The sequence below is a fragment of the Colias croceus genome, chromosome 24 (assembly GCF_905220415.1).
Source record: "Colias croceus chromosome 24, ilColCroc2.1".
NCBI lineage: Eukaryota > Metazoa > Arthropoda > Insecta > Lepidoptera > Pieridae > Colias > Colias croceus.
Window position 1 is genome coordinate 6073574 of NC_059560.1, and position 20579 is coordinate 6094152.

Sequence of the window (20579 nt, forward strand, 5' to 3'; positions counted from 1 at the left end):
TATGAATTTTTTTACGGTTATATTATTTCGTGAAAAAGCAAATTGTAAATTAATGAAATTAATATGTTATTGTTAGAATTACAATCGTAGTTACTATCTCCTTTAATACTTAAAATTGATTCATGTTGCATCCATTGTTTGGTATTCAATACTCAGGCTGAAGATCTAAACATTCATCTTAGATATAGGTAATAGAACAAGGGGATCTTGGTAGAATATCTATACATAATATAATTAATCTGTAGAAGGGTCAATTCTGTACATTGAAAATATTGAAAAAATAAATAGCAAGGGGTGTAACTGGATCGATACCAAACCCAAATATGTAATTAAATAAATTTTTGTCTTTCTGTCTGTCTGTCTTTCTGTCTGTCTGTCTGTCTGTATGTGAAGGCATCACGTACAAACTAACGGTTCGATTTCGATGAAACTTGGTATAATTATACCTTATTATCCTGGGCGTAAAATAGGATACTTTTTATCCCGGAAAAATACGTAAAAAAAAAATCTTAATTTTTCTTAATTTTTCCGCTCGGACGGAGTCGAGGGCGTAAGCTAGTTTAAAATATTACAATAATAATAGTACATAAAAAAGTTACATATAGAAACAGTAAATAGACTCTAAATTATAAAGCTCTACGTAAATTAAATAACGCACTTACCTTTTAACGTTTACATATTTTCTCTAGTTAAGCTATACCCAATTTTTTTATTAGCAATCCATTGTCTGTGGATGTGTGTGTATGTGTGGGCGTGTGTCTTTCTCGTAATAACAATGGTGTACGTGACGCTCGCCACGACATAATTCATTCCTTTTTATGCAGCCGTTTTCGAGTAAAACGACAACAATTGCATTCCATTAAAATATTATTTTAAAAAGAACATTAATACGTTTACCTATATGTGTGTGGGTGTATACACACATGTACAAGCTGACAAATATTAATTCATCGATAAGTCTGGTTTCAATTTTCATCCTACTAATATTATAAATGCGAAAGTTTGTATGGATGTATTGATGTTTGTTACTCTTTCACGTAAAAACTACTGAACCGATTACAATGAAATTTAGCACACATATAGAGGGTAACTTGGATTAACACGTAGGATAGTTTTTATCCCGGAAATCCCACGGGAACGGGAACTATGCGGGTTTTCCTTTGCAAACGTGGGCGAAGCCGCGGGCGGAAATCTAGTACTCCATAATATTTCAGGAACAAAAAATATTACCACAAGCCAAACAATGTTGAAAAATATTGGTAAAATCAGCTAATTCTTATCAGCCATACCGCCTTCATAATCCATCATTAGGTATCTTATCGTGCTACCCTTGTTCTATATCTTACGAAAAAATGTTTCTTTCGTGGGTTTTTATATAAATAATCTTACTACAAGATCTTATAAGTTGCTTGTTACAATTTGAAGTGTGGAGTAAAGTATAGTTATTGTTTATTCAGTTATCTATTAATTAACATAAGATTCAGTTTTCACCTTCGCTGGTGTAGAACATGAAGCAGCTTTTTTTATCTATTCGGTTTACCAAATTTCATCCAAATTGATTTACTAGTTCAGTCGTTACCTCGTTACAGACAGACACACATATTATACTACATATTATATAACGAGTGTGCCGCGCTGTTTCACCCGCGTGACTCCGCTCCTGTTGGTCTTAGCGTGATGATAAATTATATATAGCCGAAGAATTTGAAGAATTTTTCAAATCAGACCAGTAGTTCCCGAGATTAGCGCGTTCAAACAAACAAATTATTCAGCTCTAAATATAATTAGTATAGTTATATAACGAGTCAATCTCTTGTAGTAGGTATAAGTTATCATTTTTTGTGTTTTGTTCTAGACGAAAAGAGCGTAGAGTAGGACAAAAAGTAACGAGATCAAAAAAAAACTAATTATAAAAAATAGACTTGATTAATGTTTATTTACGCCGTCTATTGAATACGCCGCGTAGCGGAAGCATCAATCAATCAAATTAGGGTGTAGTCATTGATAAATATTAAACATGTAATTTATTTATCTAAATGCAGTGAAGATTCTATGAATCTCTAGTAGACAAACAGTCTTATCAGTCACATAAAAAATACAAGCAATCACGTCTGTACATACCGCTGATTACAGATATAATGCTTCATGGGATTATAGTCTATGTTAGTTAGAGATAGGGGTGATTATGGCGTGTACTAATTAACGTTTGTGTGTGCATGGTGGGTGTTTTTGTCAGCTTAGCGCCAAATAGGGTTGTGACATGGTTGAAAGGTTATCTGATGCAGGGTTTGTCAAGCTAGGTTCTTATAATATTTTTAATTTTAGTATTATAATAATTTATTATTATAATTCTAACTACGTGCAAATTGACTAAGAATTTTTATATATTTTTTTTGATTCCAAATAAAAACAAGAAACGAATAAATATCTATAAATCAATTAAATAGATATATGAATATAAAAACAGGGTTAAATAAATATTTAGATAATATTTTCTATTAAATATTTTAAAATTTTCAATTTGTGATTTAAGACAAAACATTTAGCAATGTTTTAAAGAAACTCTGTCCATTGACATTGATAATATTTAATCTGTACCTTTTTGGACCGAATACATCTATACCTACTTAATATTATAAAGCTGAAGAGTTTGTTTGTTTGTTTGATCGCGCTAATCGCTCAGTAACTACTGGTCCGATTTGAAAAATTATTTCGGTGTTAGATAGCCCATTTATCGAGGAAAGCTTTAGGCTATATATCATCACGCTAAGACCAATAGGAGCGAAGCAATGCGGATGAAACCGCGGGACGCAGCTAGTAAATACCTACATATTATGTATTTGGCAAAGGCTTGGGCTAAGCATACTCTCACTTTATTAAATTACTAGCTGCTCCGCGCGTTTTCACCCCCGTGGCTCCACTCCTGTTGCCCGAAGCGTGATGAAATATAGCCTATTACCTTCCTCGATAAATGGGCTATCTAACACCGAAAGAATTTTTCAAATCGGACCAGTAGTTCCCGAGATTAGTGCGTTCAAACAAACAAACAAACTCTTCAGCTTTATAATATTAGTATAGATTTCTACGTCGACTTAAATAGGTTTTCTATCAACCACTTAATTGTAACGCCCACGCAGTATTGCTCAAAGCAAATCCTCCTATACATTTAGAATACAATACAAATGTATGTATGTATATCAAAACAATCTAGAACATGCATACTTGTATTGATTATGTTCGAAGTATTTGATGTTAGTTTAAGCTAGTTGTACATCGGACTGGTAGAAATCTAAACTTTAATAAACATGTGTTAAAAATTGCATTTAAAAACTCTAATTTTAACACGGTATCAATAAAAATAGTATTATTCAACTTATGTTGTAAATTCCTGATTCTTTATAAGATTAATTCTCTTTCAGCCATCTGTGAGTCTGTATGCTTAGATCTTTAAAATTACGCAACAGATTTTGATGGAGTTTTTTAATAGATAGAGTTCAAGGGAAGGTTTAAATAGGTATAATTATGATCTATTAGCTTTAAGCAGGACGAAGCAGCGTGCGGAAGGATAGTAGAAATATAAATGTACTCATTAAAACAGTTATTACTGGTTTAAGACGTATTATAATTTTAAATTCTAGATTTTTTGTTCAAAAGCTGCTAGCTGTAAGGAGAAAAATAAAACTTAGCTATCACAGCACTTGCGTCAAAAGGAAATGAAATGAAAATGTTTTAACAGAGTGAATAAGTTTAACTGAAATTTTTAAAAACTAATTATGGTATGAAATAGTAACACAGATCCTTAACTCGAAACGTCGAAAATTTATGTCATACATTTTAAGCTGTATAGCTTCTATCGCGGGCCTTGAGCGCGGGGACGGCGAGAAATTCCGTAACGAAAATACCTCACGCTCCCCACGGGGACGGGCGGAGGTGTGGCTTGAAGGCATAGCATGCAATAGCTTTACCGCGGCAGTCCCCGAGTGACACACGTCGTTTTTTTTAACTTACTACTACCACTACTACTTACTAAGTTCTATTTTAAAGAGTAATGTTACGTTGGGTTCAGAAATTTATATTCAAAAAGTTAATTTTCTGATACAGAATACAGTTTTTCAAGTAAAACTTCTTTAGGCGCGTCATTTTATAAATTTCAAGGTCACGTCATGACAATGCCATCACGTCATGGAGTAATGCGACGATTATGTTATCTTTGAATCTTGCCAAAAGAAATCACTTCTAACACGTGTGCTCGGCATCTGCTCTTTTTTAATATAAGAGGAATAACATTTCGTTTCAATAAAAAATTTCACAAATAGATACGTTTCTTATTTCTACCCTCCTATTATTAAAATCCAATGTACACTCCGCCTTAGGTCAGCCAATAGCAAACAAGAGCCATCACTTGTTGATTGTGATTGTAATTCGATTAACTATTCCATCTAACGTTATCAATTTCTATTGTAGTATTTTTAAATCTAAATTTTGATACGTGTTTGTATTGTTGATAGAATATTGATGGAAAAAGAAGTTTAAAATTAAAGTTTTTATTTGTCGAAGGTCAATGAATTTTTTTTAAGTTTTTTTTATCATTTCTGTTGCTTGTTCTGTTGGTTTTTATCTGTTCTGTTGAGTTGGTAACCCTTTTTCAAGGACACTCTACCGTACTAATTTGGTGTAATTTTTTGTCTCCTTTTTTTTTCTCTTTTCTAAGTTATACTTTGTTAAATAATTGTAATGTATATTTGCTTTTTATGTTTTAAGTTTTTTGTTCTGGTTTATTATCTAAATGTTTTTGTTTTTAATTGTCCTTGAAATAAATGTTTTTTCTTTCTTTCTTTCTTTCTGTTGGGTTTAACTCTCCAAAAAACTGCAAAATTAAACCATTATAAAGGTATCAAATATATATCAGGTATTTGATACCTATCTTACTTTTAGTGGAACAAATTTGTTTTTTCATATTATGTGAAAGTATGATTTGATGTGAAACTTCTTTATCGAGGTTGGAGAAAAATTTAGTGTAACATTCGTTACGCCTGACATTTTTCCGTTACGCGCCATCTTTTTCTTATCCCTACCACGCGTATTTCTGTAAAGTTGCATATATTATAGTAAATTATTTTTTGAAAAATAAGGTCATAGAGAAGCTTCAATTCTTACGTGTGTACACTAGAACACGCACACATTTTTTATTGAAGTGAAACTTCTTTATCGGGGTTGGACAAAAATTTAGTGTAACATTTTTGCGTTACGCTGTTGGCGTGACATTTTTGTGTTACGCCGTAGGCGTGACATTTTTGCGTTACGCCATAGGCGTGACATTTTTGCGTTACGCGCCAACTTTGTCTTATCCCTAAGTTTCACTCCTTATGTGTGTACTCTAGTACACGCACACATTTTTTTTAACGCAAGAATCGACTAAGATTAATACAAATAAAAAGAGAGCAAATATCGTAGAGTCTAATATTAAAACTAAAAGTAAAACTCAACATGTTACAAGCAATTTATCCCTAAAGCGAATCATCAATTCACACGAGATCCGACGTTTCATAAGGCGTAAAGATATGCTTAATAATAAATCCCTTCTTATTATAATTCCGCTCACACCAAATACATTATCTCCCATAAATTTCATCTTAAGGGTGCTTTTCCACAAGCGATATGCGAGAAAGCGTTGCGAGGGATGTGTTCTTTAAAAACACATTCCTTGAAACGCATCCTCGTTCTTCCCTGGTGGAAAAGCGGCCTAATACTAGCTGCCCCGGCAATCGTTGTTCTGCCTTACACTTATCACTTAGGGATATGAAAAATAGATGTTGACCAATTCTCAGACCTACCCATAGGCTCACAAAATTACATGAGAATTGGACAAACTGTTTTAGAGTAACTATATCAATGCGACACGACAATCTTTATATATAAAGATTTAAATCTTTGGACCGTATTTGAGTACCCCTGACTGCTTGAGAGGCAGATAAAATGATTACATGGTGTAGTTAATCACAGTTCTTTAAGTGGCAAACATATAGGTTATTTTTTGTGCCAGTCAGGAGAAAAGTATGTACCAATTTTGTTTTTTTTACACGTTGTTCAGATGTTTTGTTGGGAACAATCTTTAGTAGAAATTACTTTTTATCGTATGTGATATTATAAGAGTTTAGGAAGCGTGCCATTACAAAATAATTATTTATATTTAAATAAATTAGGTATATTTGCATTAATTGATAGTTGATACGTACTTTATGTAGTTGTTTTAAATAAAATAGTTTCTTCTTTAAATTGATATTTAGAGAATCTGTTAGGATATCTGATATCCTTTGGGATTGTCATTAGAAATAGATCCGAGACGATCAGATTAAATTATATCATGTCATTGTGAAATTTAAAAAACTCGTTTTTTAATATTTTTTATGATTTATTTTATCAACGGAACGACACTGATTGTCTTTGAATCAAGTTTTTATCAAGCTGAAAATTATGATGATCTTATTATATTTTTCGTTAATAAATATTTTATGATGTTACAAAACTTATTCACAATATTCAACCCAATCTTCATAATTTCGGTATTTTATTTCATAATAGTTATTTTTATTATATTTGTTTTTGGCTTTTTTACTAAATAAAACATAATAATATAGTACGTATATATTAGTTTTCAGTGTTAAATGTTATCGTCAAGACACATAGTTCAGTAAATATAAGAATTATTATTGTCAAGCTTGAGAAATAATAATTTACATACTATAATTATACTAGTTTCTTGTTTTCGTCGCACGAGGAGATTTTATCTCCCAAAAACTAGACTTCTAGGCGACATATCAACATGAAACTTGGACTAGATCTAAGTTAGACTATAAGATACATAACTGTAGTACTACGTCTTAGAATGTGAATAAGTTTTTGTGATATGCAAGTACAAACATACAATTTAACGGAATAAAACATCTAGTGATACTTGCATTTTTTGTTAAATAAATTGTTTTACATTACAGACATTAACTTAAATAAAAATCGATTAGTTTTAATTTTATATTATGTGTATTGATGGAAATCACTCTTAATAACTATATGATATCGAGCTAACCAAACAATTTTTATGATTAACAAAAATAAAATAATTTTCTATAATTTAATAATTATTATAATTAACCGATTTCACATCATTTCAGGATTAAGAAAGTCAACAATTTTTTTATTGATAGACCTTGTCTTTCGTCATAGAGTTCAAAGATCAAGATTAGAAAACATAATTGTTTTTATTGTACATAATGTCGCATGACTTTGTTTTGTAGATAAAATAGATATTTGAGGGTCGTTGTACACGTTTAATATATTTTTAATTATTATGTAACATTAAAAAATACCTAATACAAATATTCGATATTAAGAATACAAAATTTCAATCAAATCCGTTTCATAGATTTCGCGTGACAGATGAACAAACACGTTCATTGTTTACATTTATCTTTTATTTTGTCTATTAAATAAACCTTTGGTTTGGTTCATTTAATATGCCCCTGAAAAGCCAACATAGCATGCATGCATACAATATAATGCATGCCTACTATGTATTAATAATCGCTATCATGTATAATAAAAAAGAGCCAGTGTGCCGAGCACACGTGTCAGAAGTGAAACGACTATTCAAAGATACCAATATCGTCGCATGACGTGACGGCATTGCCATGACACGACCTGAAATTTTATTGAAATTCTACTCTAAACGCGCCTAAAGAAGTTTCACTTCAAAAACTATGAGTAGGGTTTAATTTCATAAAAAAAAAATTAACGCGCATATTGCTATAGTAAAAAGTAGATTCACCCAATACTTAATTAATATTCGAATTCACTTTTTCTCGATAAAAATTATCTTTTGCCCTTGCAGTTGCAATTGAATTGAGTACATTTTTATTTAATTATTTCAAAATAAACAAAAGATAACTTGCTTATAAATGCCGTTTGATTATGTAAGGTAGGTCATGGGTTATAAAGTAATAAGTATAAACAATATATAATATGTATATACACATAGGTGGCGCTACCGTCACGTAAACATCTGATCGGCGTTATAAATTGCTTAAAAAATAAATTTAATAGTAAAACAGTGCTAAAACTAAGACTAAATTAATCTATACTTATCCAATTAGTGTGTATATCGTTTGTGCTAACTATACTCTTAAATCCAGTGAGATAAACTATCATACAGTTGGGACCACAGTTTGGGACAAAGTGAACAGTGATATAAAGTTGGACAATTCACGGACATACCTCAATGAAGTGAAAAACAATAAATCCAAACAATCCAGGAGCATTTATAGTGGTATCTATATGGACACACAACCACTTAACATAAAAATACAGTGTTTAGAAAATAATTATTTAACGGAACGGTTATTTTTCACAACATTGACAGATATTTGAATACTTTTGATATCAGCTGTCATTATCGACGTAAACAACAATCAAAGTCGTTAATTAGAGACATCTATCGTCCATTACAAAGAAACAATTTTAGCCACCTTTCGGCAACAGGCGGAACTAACTGAATCTATCGATACTACAGAATAATATCTTCAACTAGTTTAACATACGTACACAAGAGGGCGCAGATATAAAAATTTCATTAGTGTTAAAGCATAAAATATTAAAATTGTAAAAGAACTGTCTAAAAATGTCTGATATACAAAAATTATTAAATCAATTGAGAGCAGATATAAGAAAAGACTCAAACGAATCTTTAAAGTCATTAGAAACAAGAATTACAGAAAACATTAACACTAATATGGATAAAAAGTTTGACGTCATAAAAAAGGAAATAGAGGACATTAAATTACACAACACTGAATCAGATAGAAGACTACTGGCATTAGAGAAGCATATAAGATACAGAAACTTAATATTTTTTGGCGTTGAGGAACGGGAAAAGTCCTACGAAGATTTGGAGAATTCTGTTCTAAAAATAATCAACAAGGATTTGGCTTTGAATTGTGAAAACAGAGATCTAGAAATGGTTAGACGTATGGGAAGCAAAAAAGAAAATAAAATAAGACCAATAATAGTTTCATTTACAACCTTCGGCAAAAAACTCGCCGTATTAAAGCATAAACATAATTTAAAAAACCACGGAATGTACATTAAACAAGACTATCCTCCACAAGTGTTAGACGCTCGTAAGAAACTACAAGAACAGTTAGCAAAAGAAAAAGAGAAGGGAAACAATGCTTATATTCGACATGACAAACTAATAGTGCATCCCCATAAGACCCCACAACACCAGCTCGATAAAAATATGGAACAAAACAAACAAAAAAAACGGGAACTAGAAATCACACCGCCAAATCCAAAACATAACATCCAATCCAATACAACACAAAATACAGAACCATCAACATCCAAAGGTCATCTGGCTAAAAAGAACAAAGTAACAGGACATCAAAGTCAATTAAGCAATTTCTTCTATAAACAAAACAATCAAAATAATTATTCAGATACCGTACAATCTAACTCAGACAACGAATAGCCAATATCCCTCCTCCAAAAGAAACAAACTAGTACCACCTATTCATCCACAAAATATATTAAGAAACAAAATCATAAAATAAAACACATTCCTCCCCCACAACGGCTTGTCACCGCGGGGGCAGTAGACTCTCACCCTCCAATAAAACAAAAATATTATATAGCCACATTTAATCTAAGATCATTAGCTAATGAAACAAGAATACTAGAGCTTGAATTTGCTTTGTCGTCTATTAATTGGGACATAATCGGAATTTGCGAAGTTAGAAGAGAAGGATTAAAAATTGAACAGAGAAGAAACTACGTTTTATATTACTACGGCATGATAAAGGGACAGAAAGGAATAGGATTTTTAGTCAAAAAAAGTTCAAATACAAAAGTTAAAGAGTTCCAACCTATATCAGACAGAGTTGCAATTCTACATGTAGATATATACCACACTTCCTTTTCCCTAATACAAGTCTACGCGCCGACCGAAAGCTGCAGCGAGACGGAAATAAAAAACTTCTACAATGATCTGGACATAGCTATAGAGAAATGTCCCAATAAGATAATTTTAATGGGAGATATGAATGCTAAGATTGGTCAGACCAACTCATACGAACATCTTGTCATGGGCAGCTTTGGGTATGGCAAGCGTAACAAAAGAGGACAAATGTTCATAAATTTATGTTTGAGGTATAAACTTAAAATAGTAAACACACTTTTTAAAAAACCTGAGAGACTTAGATGGACTTGGCTAGCCCCAAATGGAAGAACGAAAAATGAAATCGACTACATAGCTACCAACTGTCCTGAAATTATCGAAAACTACAACGTACTTAGTAAATTTATACATCCAAGTGATCACCGAATCATAAGAATAACACTTGATCTTGGCAGAAGAAAAAAATTAACCCGTGCTCATTTCAATAACACGAGTTCTTCAAAGCTCAACTTCAAAAATTTTAAAAACAACATTTTATCACTCAATATCCCTAATAATAATATTAGTGTTCAGGACTTTTATAACACCTTAATAAATGAAATAAAAAATTCACTAGAACGAAATTCACGAATATGCGAAAGAAGAATTGAAACTGTAATGACAGACGAAATAATTAACATGAAGAAAGAATTACACAACCTTAGAAATACAGAAAACAAGACAAAAATAGAAAAAAAGAGAATTAGCCAACTTTACAAGACAATAAAAAGAAAAATAAAAAGCAACGATAAGGAACTTAGAATAAAGACCTTGGAGACCTTTTTGGAAAAGACAGGAGGTGTCAAAAAAGCATATAAATCACTTGAAATTAAAAAAGATTTACTATCACAACTTACCCATCACTCAGGATCCTTAGTCTTTAATCGATCAGGAATACTGGATCTAGCCACACAGTACTACAGAGACTTATACAAAACTAAGACCATACCATCCAAGTTTGATTCGTACACTACCTACTTGAATAACGATCCAATACCTATCTTTTTACATGAAGAAGTAGAGCAAGCAATTAAAAATCTAAAATCCGACAAGAGTCCCGGTGCAGATGGAATTACCAATGAGATGATAAAAGCAGGTTCTTATATGATGGTCAAGACACTAACAAATTTATTCAATCTAATCCTCTCACAAAATGCAATACCAAATCAGTGGAAGGAGTCTGAAATAGTCTTAATATATAAAAAAGGAAGTCCAAAACTAATATCTAACTACAGACCAATAAGCCTAATATCATGTATCTATAAAGTTTTCGCATCTACCCTATTACGACGCATAAGCCATACAATAGATGAGAGCCAACCGGTAGAGCAAGCTGGATTTATGTCAAAATTCTCTACAGTAGATCATATATTTACATTAAAAATAGTTATTGAGAAATGCGTGGAATATAACAGACCCCTATACATATTATTCATAGATTACTCAAAAGCCTTTGACTCTATATTTCATGACTCTATGTGGGAAGCTCTTCAAGCACAGGGTTTAGAGGCTGGCTACATCAATCTTCTAAAAGAAATATATAGAGAAAACTATGCAAGGATAAAGTTGGACACAAATGGTTTACCCTTCCCAATAGAACGTGGTGTTAAACAAGGGGACCCACTCTCACCAAAATTGTTCATTGCAGTACTTGAAAACATCTTTAGGAAACTTGATTGGGCAGACAAAGGCTTAAGAATAAATGGAAAATACTTGTCCCACTTACGGTTCGCAGATGATATAGTGTTACTATCAGAATGCCCGATTCAGCTTCAGTCAATGTTAACCACTCTCAGTGAACATAGCAGAAATGCAGGATTAGAAATCAACTACGACAAAACACAAATTATGACAAACAGACAAAAAATACCTTTATATGTAGACACAAAAGAACTGAAATATACAGATGAGTACATATATCTGGGTCACCTTATTTCATTTAAGTCCTGCACAGAGAGAGAGATATCAAGAAGAATATCTATGACATGGAACAAGTACTGGTCTATGAAAGACATATTTAAAGGACCGATACCAGTACGCTTGAAGACAAAGGCCATGAACAGCTGCTTGTTACCATGTCTTACTTACGCATGCCAAACCTGGCCGCTGACCAAAAAATCTCTTAACCAATTAAGAGTCTGCCAACGAGGAATTGAAAGAAGCTACATGAATATTCGATTAAAAGATCATATAAAAAATACATCAATAAGGAAAGTAACAAAAGCGAATGACGTCGGTAATCATGTTCTTCGATTAAAATGGAGATGGGCAGGACACAACCAAAGGCAAAAGGATGAAAGATGGTCAACGATCATTACAAACTGGTTTTTAGCGGACAGGAGCCGAAAAAGAGGCAGACCCTATAAAAGGTGGCAAGATGACATTGTTGATGTAGCGGGGAATCAATGGATAAAACTGGCTAATGATAGACAGAAATGGAAAATTTTGGAGGAGGCTTTCACCGCACAAAGCGGTCCTTACAATATAGAAGAATAAGATAAATACTAACATAGAATAGCTAAAACATTACTAACAATAAACATAATTATATTACTTTTAAGATTTTTTTTTTATTATATAAAGTATTTAGTATTAAGATAAAGTGTAAATTTTTGTAAAAGTAAGGAAATAAAAGCTTATATTATTATATTAATATGTATTTATTAAAAGATAAGGAAAAGTACGGCTTAGTACACTTTCATTGAAGTTTATAATAATTTATGATGGAAATTGAATCAATCAATATTTCGATTAGTTCTAAATGGCTCATCTGAATTGGCTGCGGTTGATTTCAGAGTTTTGATTGTAGAAGATCACTTCGCTTTAGCTAAAGTTGGTTGGAAAAAATCGATATTCCAATTATAATTGAACTAAATTCTATTATGGGTACGAGTAAAAAAAATGTGTTAAAAAAATTGCAAAAACGATAGATGCTTTTTTTAATTTGTCGAAACTAATTAGACTTAATTCTGAACATTTTTGAAACGAGATAAACTTTTGTTTTTTTTTCTTGCAGAAATTACATAGGCTCCTGTTTTTAACTAGCACCTAATAACTGTTTCTTTTGATGTACTTTATCGCATAGACCTATGTAATTTATTAATTTTTCATCATAACATTAGGCTTTAGCAATACTGGCTTCTTTACCTTATTTCTTCTTCTAGTGGACGAGCCATCAAACCTGGACGCAGAAGCTGGTGTATCTCATACAGAAGACAATAAGAATGGTCACTCCAAAGTGCTGCGGAGGCTGGAGACAGTTCCTGATATTAAGCGAGATACTTCGGGTATCACTACTCAATATATTGCTACTGGGATAGGTGTGTACAATATTTATTGGTGTTGTATGACATGTTTAAAAGGGAAACTACAAAGTTTCATGTCGGCTTTTTTATGTGGATACTGCTTTCCTAGCCGATGGTTAATATTAAATTGAAGTCTAGTTGAATGAAAAAATGTTTGAGACGTGTGCTCTAGTACAAGAGCGGTTTTGAAAGAAAGACAGAAAGATAGTTTTCTGTTGTAACGTTTTTCATTGATGCTCTGCTGCCATTGATCTTAGAATGTAGTTTGAACACGCCAGTTTAGTTGGAATACATATTTGTATTTCATATTATACATTTTATCGAGGCAGATTATAGGCTACATGACATCTCACTATGAACTAAAAGAGTAGCAATGAAGATTGTTGCATAAACCTCTTAGCTCTTAAACAGCAGACAAAGTTACATGGTTCGCCTAGTATCACAGAAACAATTTTATAATAGTGTTGTTTAACAAACAGACAAGATAAACAACATTGCAGTGATGTGGTGTTGTGTGTAACTAACGGAAAGTTTCTTCACGCAACCCTTTGAGTGGGCCTCGTGGTTTATGTATCCACATAATAGATTAGTGGATATAATGAAACTTGTCTATAGCTTGATTAGAGACATTAAGAAGGTCCTATGTCGCTCTATTATATTGTTAATCGTCTTTTGGTCCCGCAGGACCTAGTGCGTGAACAATGAATTTTACAATTATATTCTACTAGCTGCTCCCCGCGGTTTTACCCCCGTGGCTCCGCTCCTGTTGGTCGTAGCGTGGTGATATATAGCATAGGCTTCCTAACCTTCCTCGATAAATGAGCTTTCTAACACCGAAAGAATTTTTTAAATCGGACCAGTAGTTCCCGAGATTAGCGCGTTCAAACAAACAAACAAACAAACAAACAAACAAACAAACTCTTCAGCTTTATAATATTAGTATAGATTAAGAACCTGTGATACGTACTATGTTAAATTTTAAACTTTTAAAATGTAGTTTCCATATTCTTAAAGCAACAAAGATTTTATTTATTTATTAATTTTATGAATAAGAATTCTTTATTAGGTAATTCATTAAAGTACTTTAACACTGACAAAATATGTAAAACTATTTCTAGTACCTATTATATCTATACGTTACAGATATCGATCGACATAGATAGCTTAACGGTTTTTCATATTGTTATTTGTAAATAACCTTCTTCACCAATTTTTTTATTGTTAAAGAGAGTTGAATAAAAAAAAAAAACAATTTTTTAGGATAGACCATGTATTATAAAAAAATACAATGTCGATAATTATACAATGAAAAAAATATTTGCAGTAAATCTCGGAGCCTTCGCATCTGGAGTGTGTGTCGCCTGGTCTTCATCTGCCTTGCCTTTGATGATATCTGGACAATTTGAGGTAAGAAAAACATATTATTAGTGAAATAAAATAAAATTCTTGACATGTAAAGTTTATGGTTGAGATTACTAGTTCTCGGGTGGAAATTGGAAGCATGAAGACTTACTACAGGGTTTCTTCAATGAAATTTTGCAGTACCCACAGGAAACTACATTTTAATGATTTAATTATTGAACAATGAAGTCTCAAATTAATAATATTTCTTGTTTGCTGTGTATACTGAAAATAATATAAGTAATATCGTTACCTTCCTTTAAAACAAAATAATAAATGTCTCTGCTTTAAAGCAATAACATAACACAAGAACTCATACTTTTTCCTTTACCAAGATATATCAACCATCTAACTTACCAAAACCGAGACATCTAATAGAAACCCAAGTATATCTTAAAGTTGGAAAGTTTATATCCTTCATAATCCAGTCAAAACCTCGGTTACCAACTTGGTATAACCGTTGAAATGTGTTTTGGTATTAATTAAACCATGCAACAACTATTTGGGGTACGAAATCTCTTGGATTTGTGGTTAATAACTATAGGACGTTCTGTGGGTGTTAGATTGGTTACAAGTTTATGGTGACGTATATTGTTTTTAGGTTGTACCTGTTTATAATCTATACTATAATAAAGCTGAAGAGTTTGTTTGTTTGAACGCGCTAATCTCGGGAACTACTGAACCGATTTCGTTAATGCTTTTTTTATAACATTTCTTGAAGTACGAGGATGGTTCTTATGGAGAGAAAACGTAAAAATGTACCACGGGAGAAGCCGGGGCGGACCGCTAGTACTATAATAAAGCTGAAGAGTTTGTTTGTTTGAACGCGCTAATCTCGGGAACTACTAGTCCGATTTGAAAAATTCTTTCGTTGTTAGATAGCCCATTTATCGAAGAAGGCGGAGGTCTATATATCATCACGCTAAAACCACAGGGCACAGCTAGTACGGTTATAAAGCTTTTAATGTGTGTTTGTTATTAATAGGTATTTTGGCTAGTCCTTATAAGTATTTATTATAGTAAACTTTAGCGAATCCTACAGTAATATAGATATAGTAATTTCGTGTCTGTTAAACATTTTAGTATATGAAAATAGCATTATATTATTTGCTAACATTTATAATTATTCCTTACTAGTGGTCTGCCCCGGCTTCGCCCGAGGTACATATTTCGCAATAAAAGGTAGCCTATGTCCTTTCTCGGGTATCAAAATATCTCCTTACCAAATTTAATGCAAATTGGTTTAGGCGTGATTGAGTAACAGACAGACAGAGTTACTTTCGCATTTATAATATTAGTATGGATTGCATTATAACACTCGTATCTTTTTTTCAGACACAACCAGCGAATAATGGAACCCATACAAAAATTTCGGTAAGTAGAGATAAATATAGTTTAATTATGAATATCTCAACTGTAGTCTAAATATTTTAGACTTATTGGCTTTAGCAATTAGCCAGGAGACATTTCAATATTCAATAATAAATTAGTATATAATAATTAATGTTAATTATCCTATCTTTAGGATCCTGGAAAGCCTTATTAATATTGAGTGATGTCAGGTAGGGTCGAAACTTTGGTGTCACCGACATTTTAGTGAAGCGTGGCGAAACCACATACTTACCTTATTTTGTAATAAATACCAAAGGTGTTAGCTTAGTTATAACAAGTGGTTATAATTTACAATTAAATTTGGTTTTACTATTGTTAATGGAACAACTTTATAATAAAATGTTTTTACATTTTCTCTATCAAGTAATCTGGAAAAATTATGGTAAAAATGAACTGCTACCCATTGAGCCCCGAGCGGTCCGATCTGACCACGACACAATAGATTTTCTATTGTGTCTGTGATTCCCGGGGCTGAGTTATTAGAAAATAAGGTTATTTTTAGCCTTTATTCCTCGTGGATCATGTAGCTTTCGGGTGGTGAAAGATTTTTTTTAAATCGGTCCAGTAGTTTATGAGCCTATTCATTACAATCAAACAAACAAACAAACAAAGTTTTCCTCTTTATAATATTAGTATAGATGTATTACGTACTTTAGCATTCAATTATTTTATTGCAGTTAACAGAATCAGAAGCCTCTTGGGTAGCCTCTCTTCTCTGCTTGGGCGCATTATTTGGAGCTGTTCCGTCTGGTCTCATATCAGAATACTTTGGGAGGAAGAAGACGCTGTTATATCTTGCTTTGCCCTTGGTTGTTTCGTGGATTCTTGTGGCTTCCAGGTAATATTCTGTCTTATTCAAAACATTCTGAAATCGTCAAAAGACAAACAAAATGAATAGAAATGCTGATTCTAAATACGACATATTTGAAATTATTAATAAGCCGTTGCCGTAATTATAAAAAGTTTACTTAGGGTCCAAATATGATCATTATGCTTATGTTTAATACGTATTTGATGGCCATAATCTATGTTATTAAATACTTTGTATCATTAAAAATATTATTAATTTTGTGACACGTTAATTAAAAGTATTGTCAACAGTATTAACGTCTACGGGCTCTACGTAGGCCGTTTCGTAAGCGGCGTAGCGGTTGCCGCGTTCAGCGTAGCAATACCACCCTATGTAGAGGACATAATATCTGATACATACATGCCTATTAAAATATTCTATTAAAAATGTTAACAGTCCAAACGTCTACGGGCTCTACGTAGGCCGCTTCGTAAGCGGCGTAGCGGTCGGCGCGTTCAGCGTAGCAATACCACCCTATGTAGAGGTCATATCTGATACATTCATGCCAATTAAAATACTATTGTATTAATATTGTCGACAGTCCAAACGTCTACGGGCTCTACGTAGGCCGCTTTGTGAGCGGCGTAGCGGTTGGCGCGTTCAGCGTAGCAATACCGCCCTACGTAGAGGACATATCTGAGAAACACATACTGCCAGCGCTCGCTAACTTCTTCCATGTACATTTTGCGTGTGGCATCCTGTTTGGATATATTATTGGTAAGTAAAAACGAATAATACTGTTATATTAGTTTCATTTTTTTTTCTACAATAATAGTTTATGTAGAAAGCCGTTAGAAGGAAGTAAAAATTATTACATTCTTGAATAGTCAAGTTTAACACAGTATGAAATCTATCGAATAATATTGAAAATTTCTCAGTAGTTCAGATAAACTTTAGGTATAACGAAAATACTTATTTAACAAAAACACAAAATTAACAACTGAATCTCTAAATATGCCATTTCTTCACAAGAAAATTAATCGTTTCCGTATTATACTTACAAAGATAGATTATGCTGCAGATTAACACATTAATAATATGACATGTGAAGACATATAATATTCTTGTATTTGTAATGTCATAAACAAATTCTACGTGGTCAAACCGCTAATAAGACTCGATTCACACATAAATTTCAAACACAATTGTATAAAATTTTGCGTGCGAATGTTCGTGACATCTTTACGAGGACCCTCTGGTTTAAATCATAAATGTGTTACGTAATTTGCATGTTTAATTATTTTTCTAATGGTACCGTTTGCCTCTCTTAGATTGAAATTTTGTTGGATGAATACTTCGCTACGTCATAAGGGAGGATACGTTTCTTGATCATCCTCACAAAAACTGGTTCTTTTGTATATAACATAATATTATAACAGGGAAAACGCTGAAAAATATTTTACGTTTATTAAAATTTCACACTGCCTTGAACATGTACATTGTACAATCCGTTGGCAGACGCAATGATATAAGGTTGGGGTCATAGTTTGTATTACTTGAGAAAATTATTTAATTTTAATCATTGGGTTGCTTTTTATACAGTTTAAGTTAATTATTTATCTATAAAATCGTCCTATTCAATGCCGTTCGTGTAAATCGTTAAGTAGATTTCACAATTTATAAATATAAGTATTTAGTACTTACCTAGTCAAGCCAAGACAAATTCAGCCGATTGAATAAAAAAGGCAAACAACGTAAATATTATAATGTGTATAAGATATAAGCATTAATATTCCACACACAACTAAACCCAATTTCTTTTCAGGTATGGTCCAGAGCACATCGTGGCTATCATTCCTCTGCGCCAGTATTCCCGTGGGCTTTTTCGTTGCGTTCCTCTTCCTCCCGGAGTCACCCGCGTATCTCATGTCGCAAGGCAAATTCGGCGAGGCCAAGACCGCCTTACGGTACTTCAGGGGCATTGATAATGATATCGACGCAGAGATAAAGTCGCTCAAAGAATATATAAGGAATTACGGCAAGAATAAAGTGACCTTCAGGAAGTTGTTCGGTACGAGGACTACGATTAAAGCGTTGGTCGTGTCGTTTGGTCTGATGATATTTCAACAGATGAGCGGGATATATCCTATATTGTTTTACGCTGAGAAGATTTTTAAAACGTTCGCGATTTCGTTGAACCCACCTAGTGCAGCTATAATTTTGGGTTTTTGTCTTGTATCCTCTACTTATTTCTCGACGATGTTTCTCAAGAAGGTTAGACGGCGGGTTTTATTACTGATCTCGTTCACGGCAATGGCATTAAGTTTAGGTACGTTAGCGATGTATTATCACTTGAAAGCATCGAATCTCTCAGCCAATAACACTTGGGTGCCGTTATTCACGTTATGTATGTTTGTATCTGTGTATGCGGTAGGTGTTGGACCGATTCCCTGGTTGATGTTACGAGAAATTTTTGCTCCAAATGTGAGGCGGCGTGCCACGGCCATCACGGCTGGTTTTCATTGGTTCTTAGCGTTTGGTGTGACAAAGTTGTACCAAAACTTGGTGCAATTAGTGAGCCCAGGTTGGGCGCTGTGGCACTTCGCAGTTACCAGCCTAATAGGGACTATTTTTGTATACTTTTTCGTACCAGAAACTCAAGGAAGAACGCTGGAGGAGATACAAAATGAATTTGATGGAATACACAAGCGGAAACGGCATAGACATGTCATAGAAGTAGAAACTGTTGTAGAACACTGAATTTTAAGTTAATTGAGGTAAAAGTAGTATCAGTATTTGAGTGAAAAATTTGAAGTAACTAGTAGAGGTTTATGTTCAATGCTTTGATATTAAGAAATAGTATACGCTTAGAATATATATGAATTATTTAGGGGATATATTTTAAGGTGTGTCATGATTTCGTACAAGCAAATAATTTATTTATTACTTAAGAACTATATCAAAAATTACATACGACTATGGAGCTATTTCAAAAATTATTTTTTAATGATATCATATAAAATATATGAATAAGATAGGATATACGTATAAGTTATACGTAATTTTATAGTATGTGACTTATTTATTTATTATTTCATAAATATACTTTTAAAATTACCTATAGGTGTTTTTATTTTGACCCTACTAATATAGTCCATCTCTTAGTAGTTAGTACGTATTATTTATATATGGTTTCTAGACTCCTAACGGACTATACACTAACTGCGCTTCGCTGTTTCACCCGTGTGTATATAGCCTATGGCTTTCCTGGATAAGTGGGCTATCTAACAACGAAATAATTTTTCAGATCGGACCATTAGTTCCTGAGATTAGCGCGTACAAACAAATAAACTCTTCAGTTTTATAATATTAGTATAGATAAATGAACAGTCAAACAAAAATACCCTATTTATTATCGTCAAGATCGAATCCACACCCACACAACACATAACCTAACTACTTAACTGTACTAAAACTGAAAAGACAAAAGACAAATTTGTAAGTTTATTCTAGACACAGAATAAATACTTTGAAATAAAAGTTAGCAGTAACTAAATTATCCCTCTTTGTATTGCAGACACGTCTAACCCGAATGTTTTGTTCCTTACCCTTTTATTTCGGAAACTTCTGAAACTATACTTTCTATTAGTGACACTGATTTGCTGAATTGATTTACTTTTACATATAGAGAACTTCTGTCTAACTA

The 20579-nt window shown here is 32.7% G+C and overlaps 1 protein-coding gene across 1 annotated transcript; it reads left to right on the forward strand.

Annotated features, from left to right (window-relative positions):
- The first annotated feature begins 5979 nt into the window (after positions 1 to 5979).
- On the forward strand, positions 5980 to 19990 carry LOC123702744 (facilitated trehalose transporter Tret1-like). Its single transcript, XM_045650531.1, has 7 exons — positions 5980 to 6054; positions 13150 to 13305; positions 14615 to 14697; positions 16027 to 16065; positions 16761 to 16921; positions 17475 to 17650; positions 18699 to 19990. Coding segments are annotated over exons 1-7 (1551 nt in total). The 5' UTR covers positions 5980 to 6053; the 3' UTR covers positions 19634 to 19990.
- Positions 19991 to 20579: the final 589 nt, after the last annotated feature.

Coding starts and splice junctions, on each gene's coding strand:
- LOC123702744 (XM_045650531.1), top strand. Junction 13,306..14,614: donor ATATATTGCTACTGGGATAG/GTGTGTACAATA, acceptor AAATATTTGCAG/TAAATCTCGGAGCCTTCGCA. Junction 16,922..17,474: donor TGGATTCTTGTGGCTTCCAG/GTAATATTCTGT, acceptor TATTGTCGACAG/TCCAAACGTCTACGGGCTCT.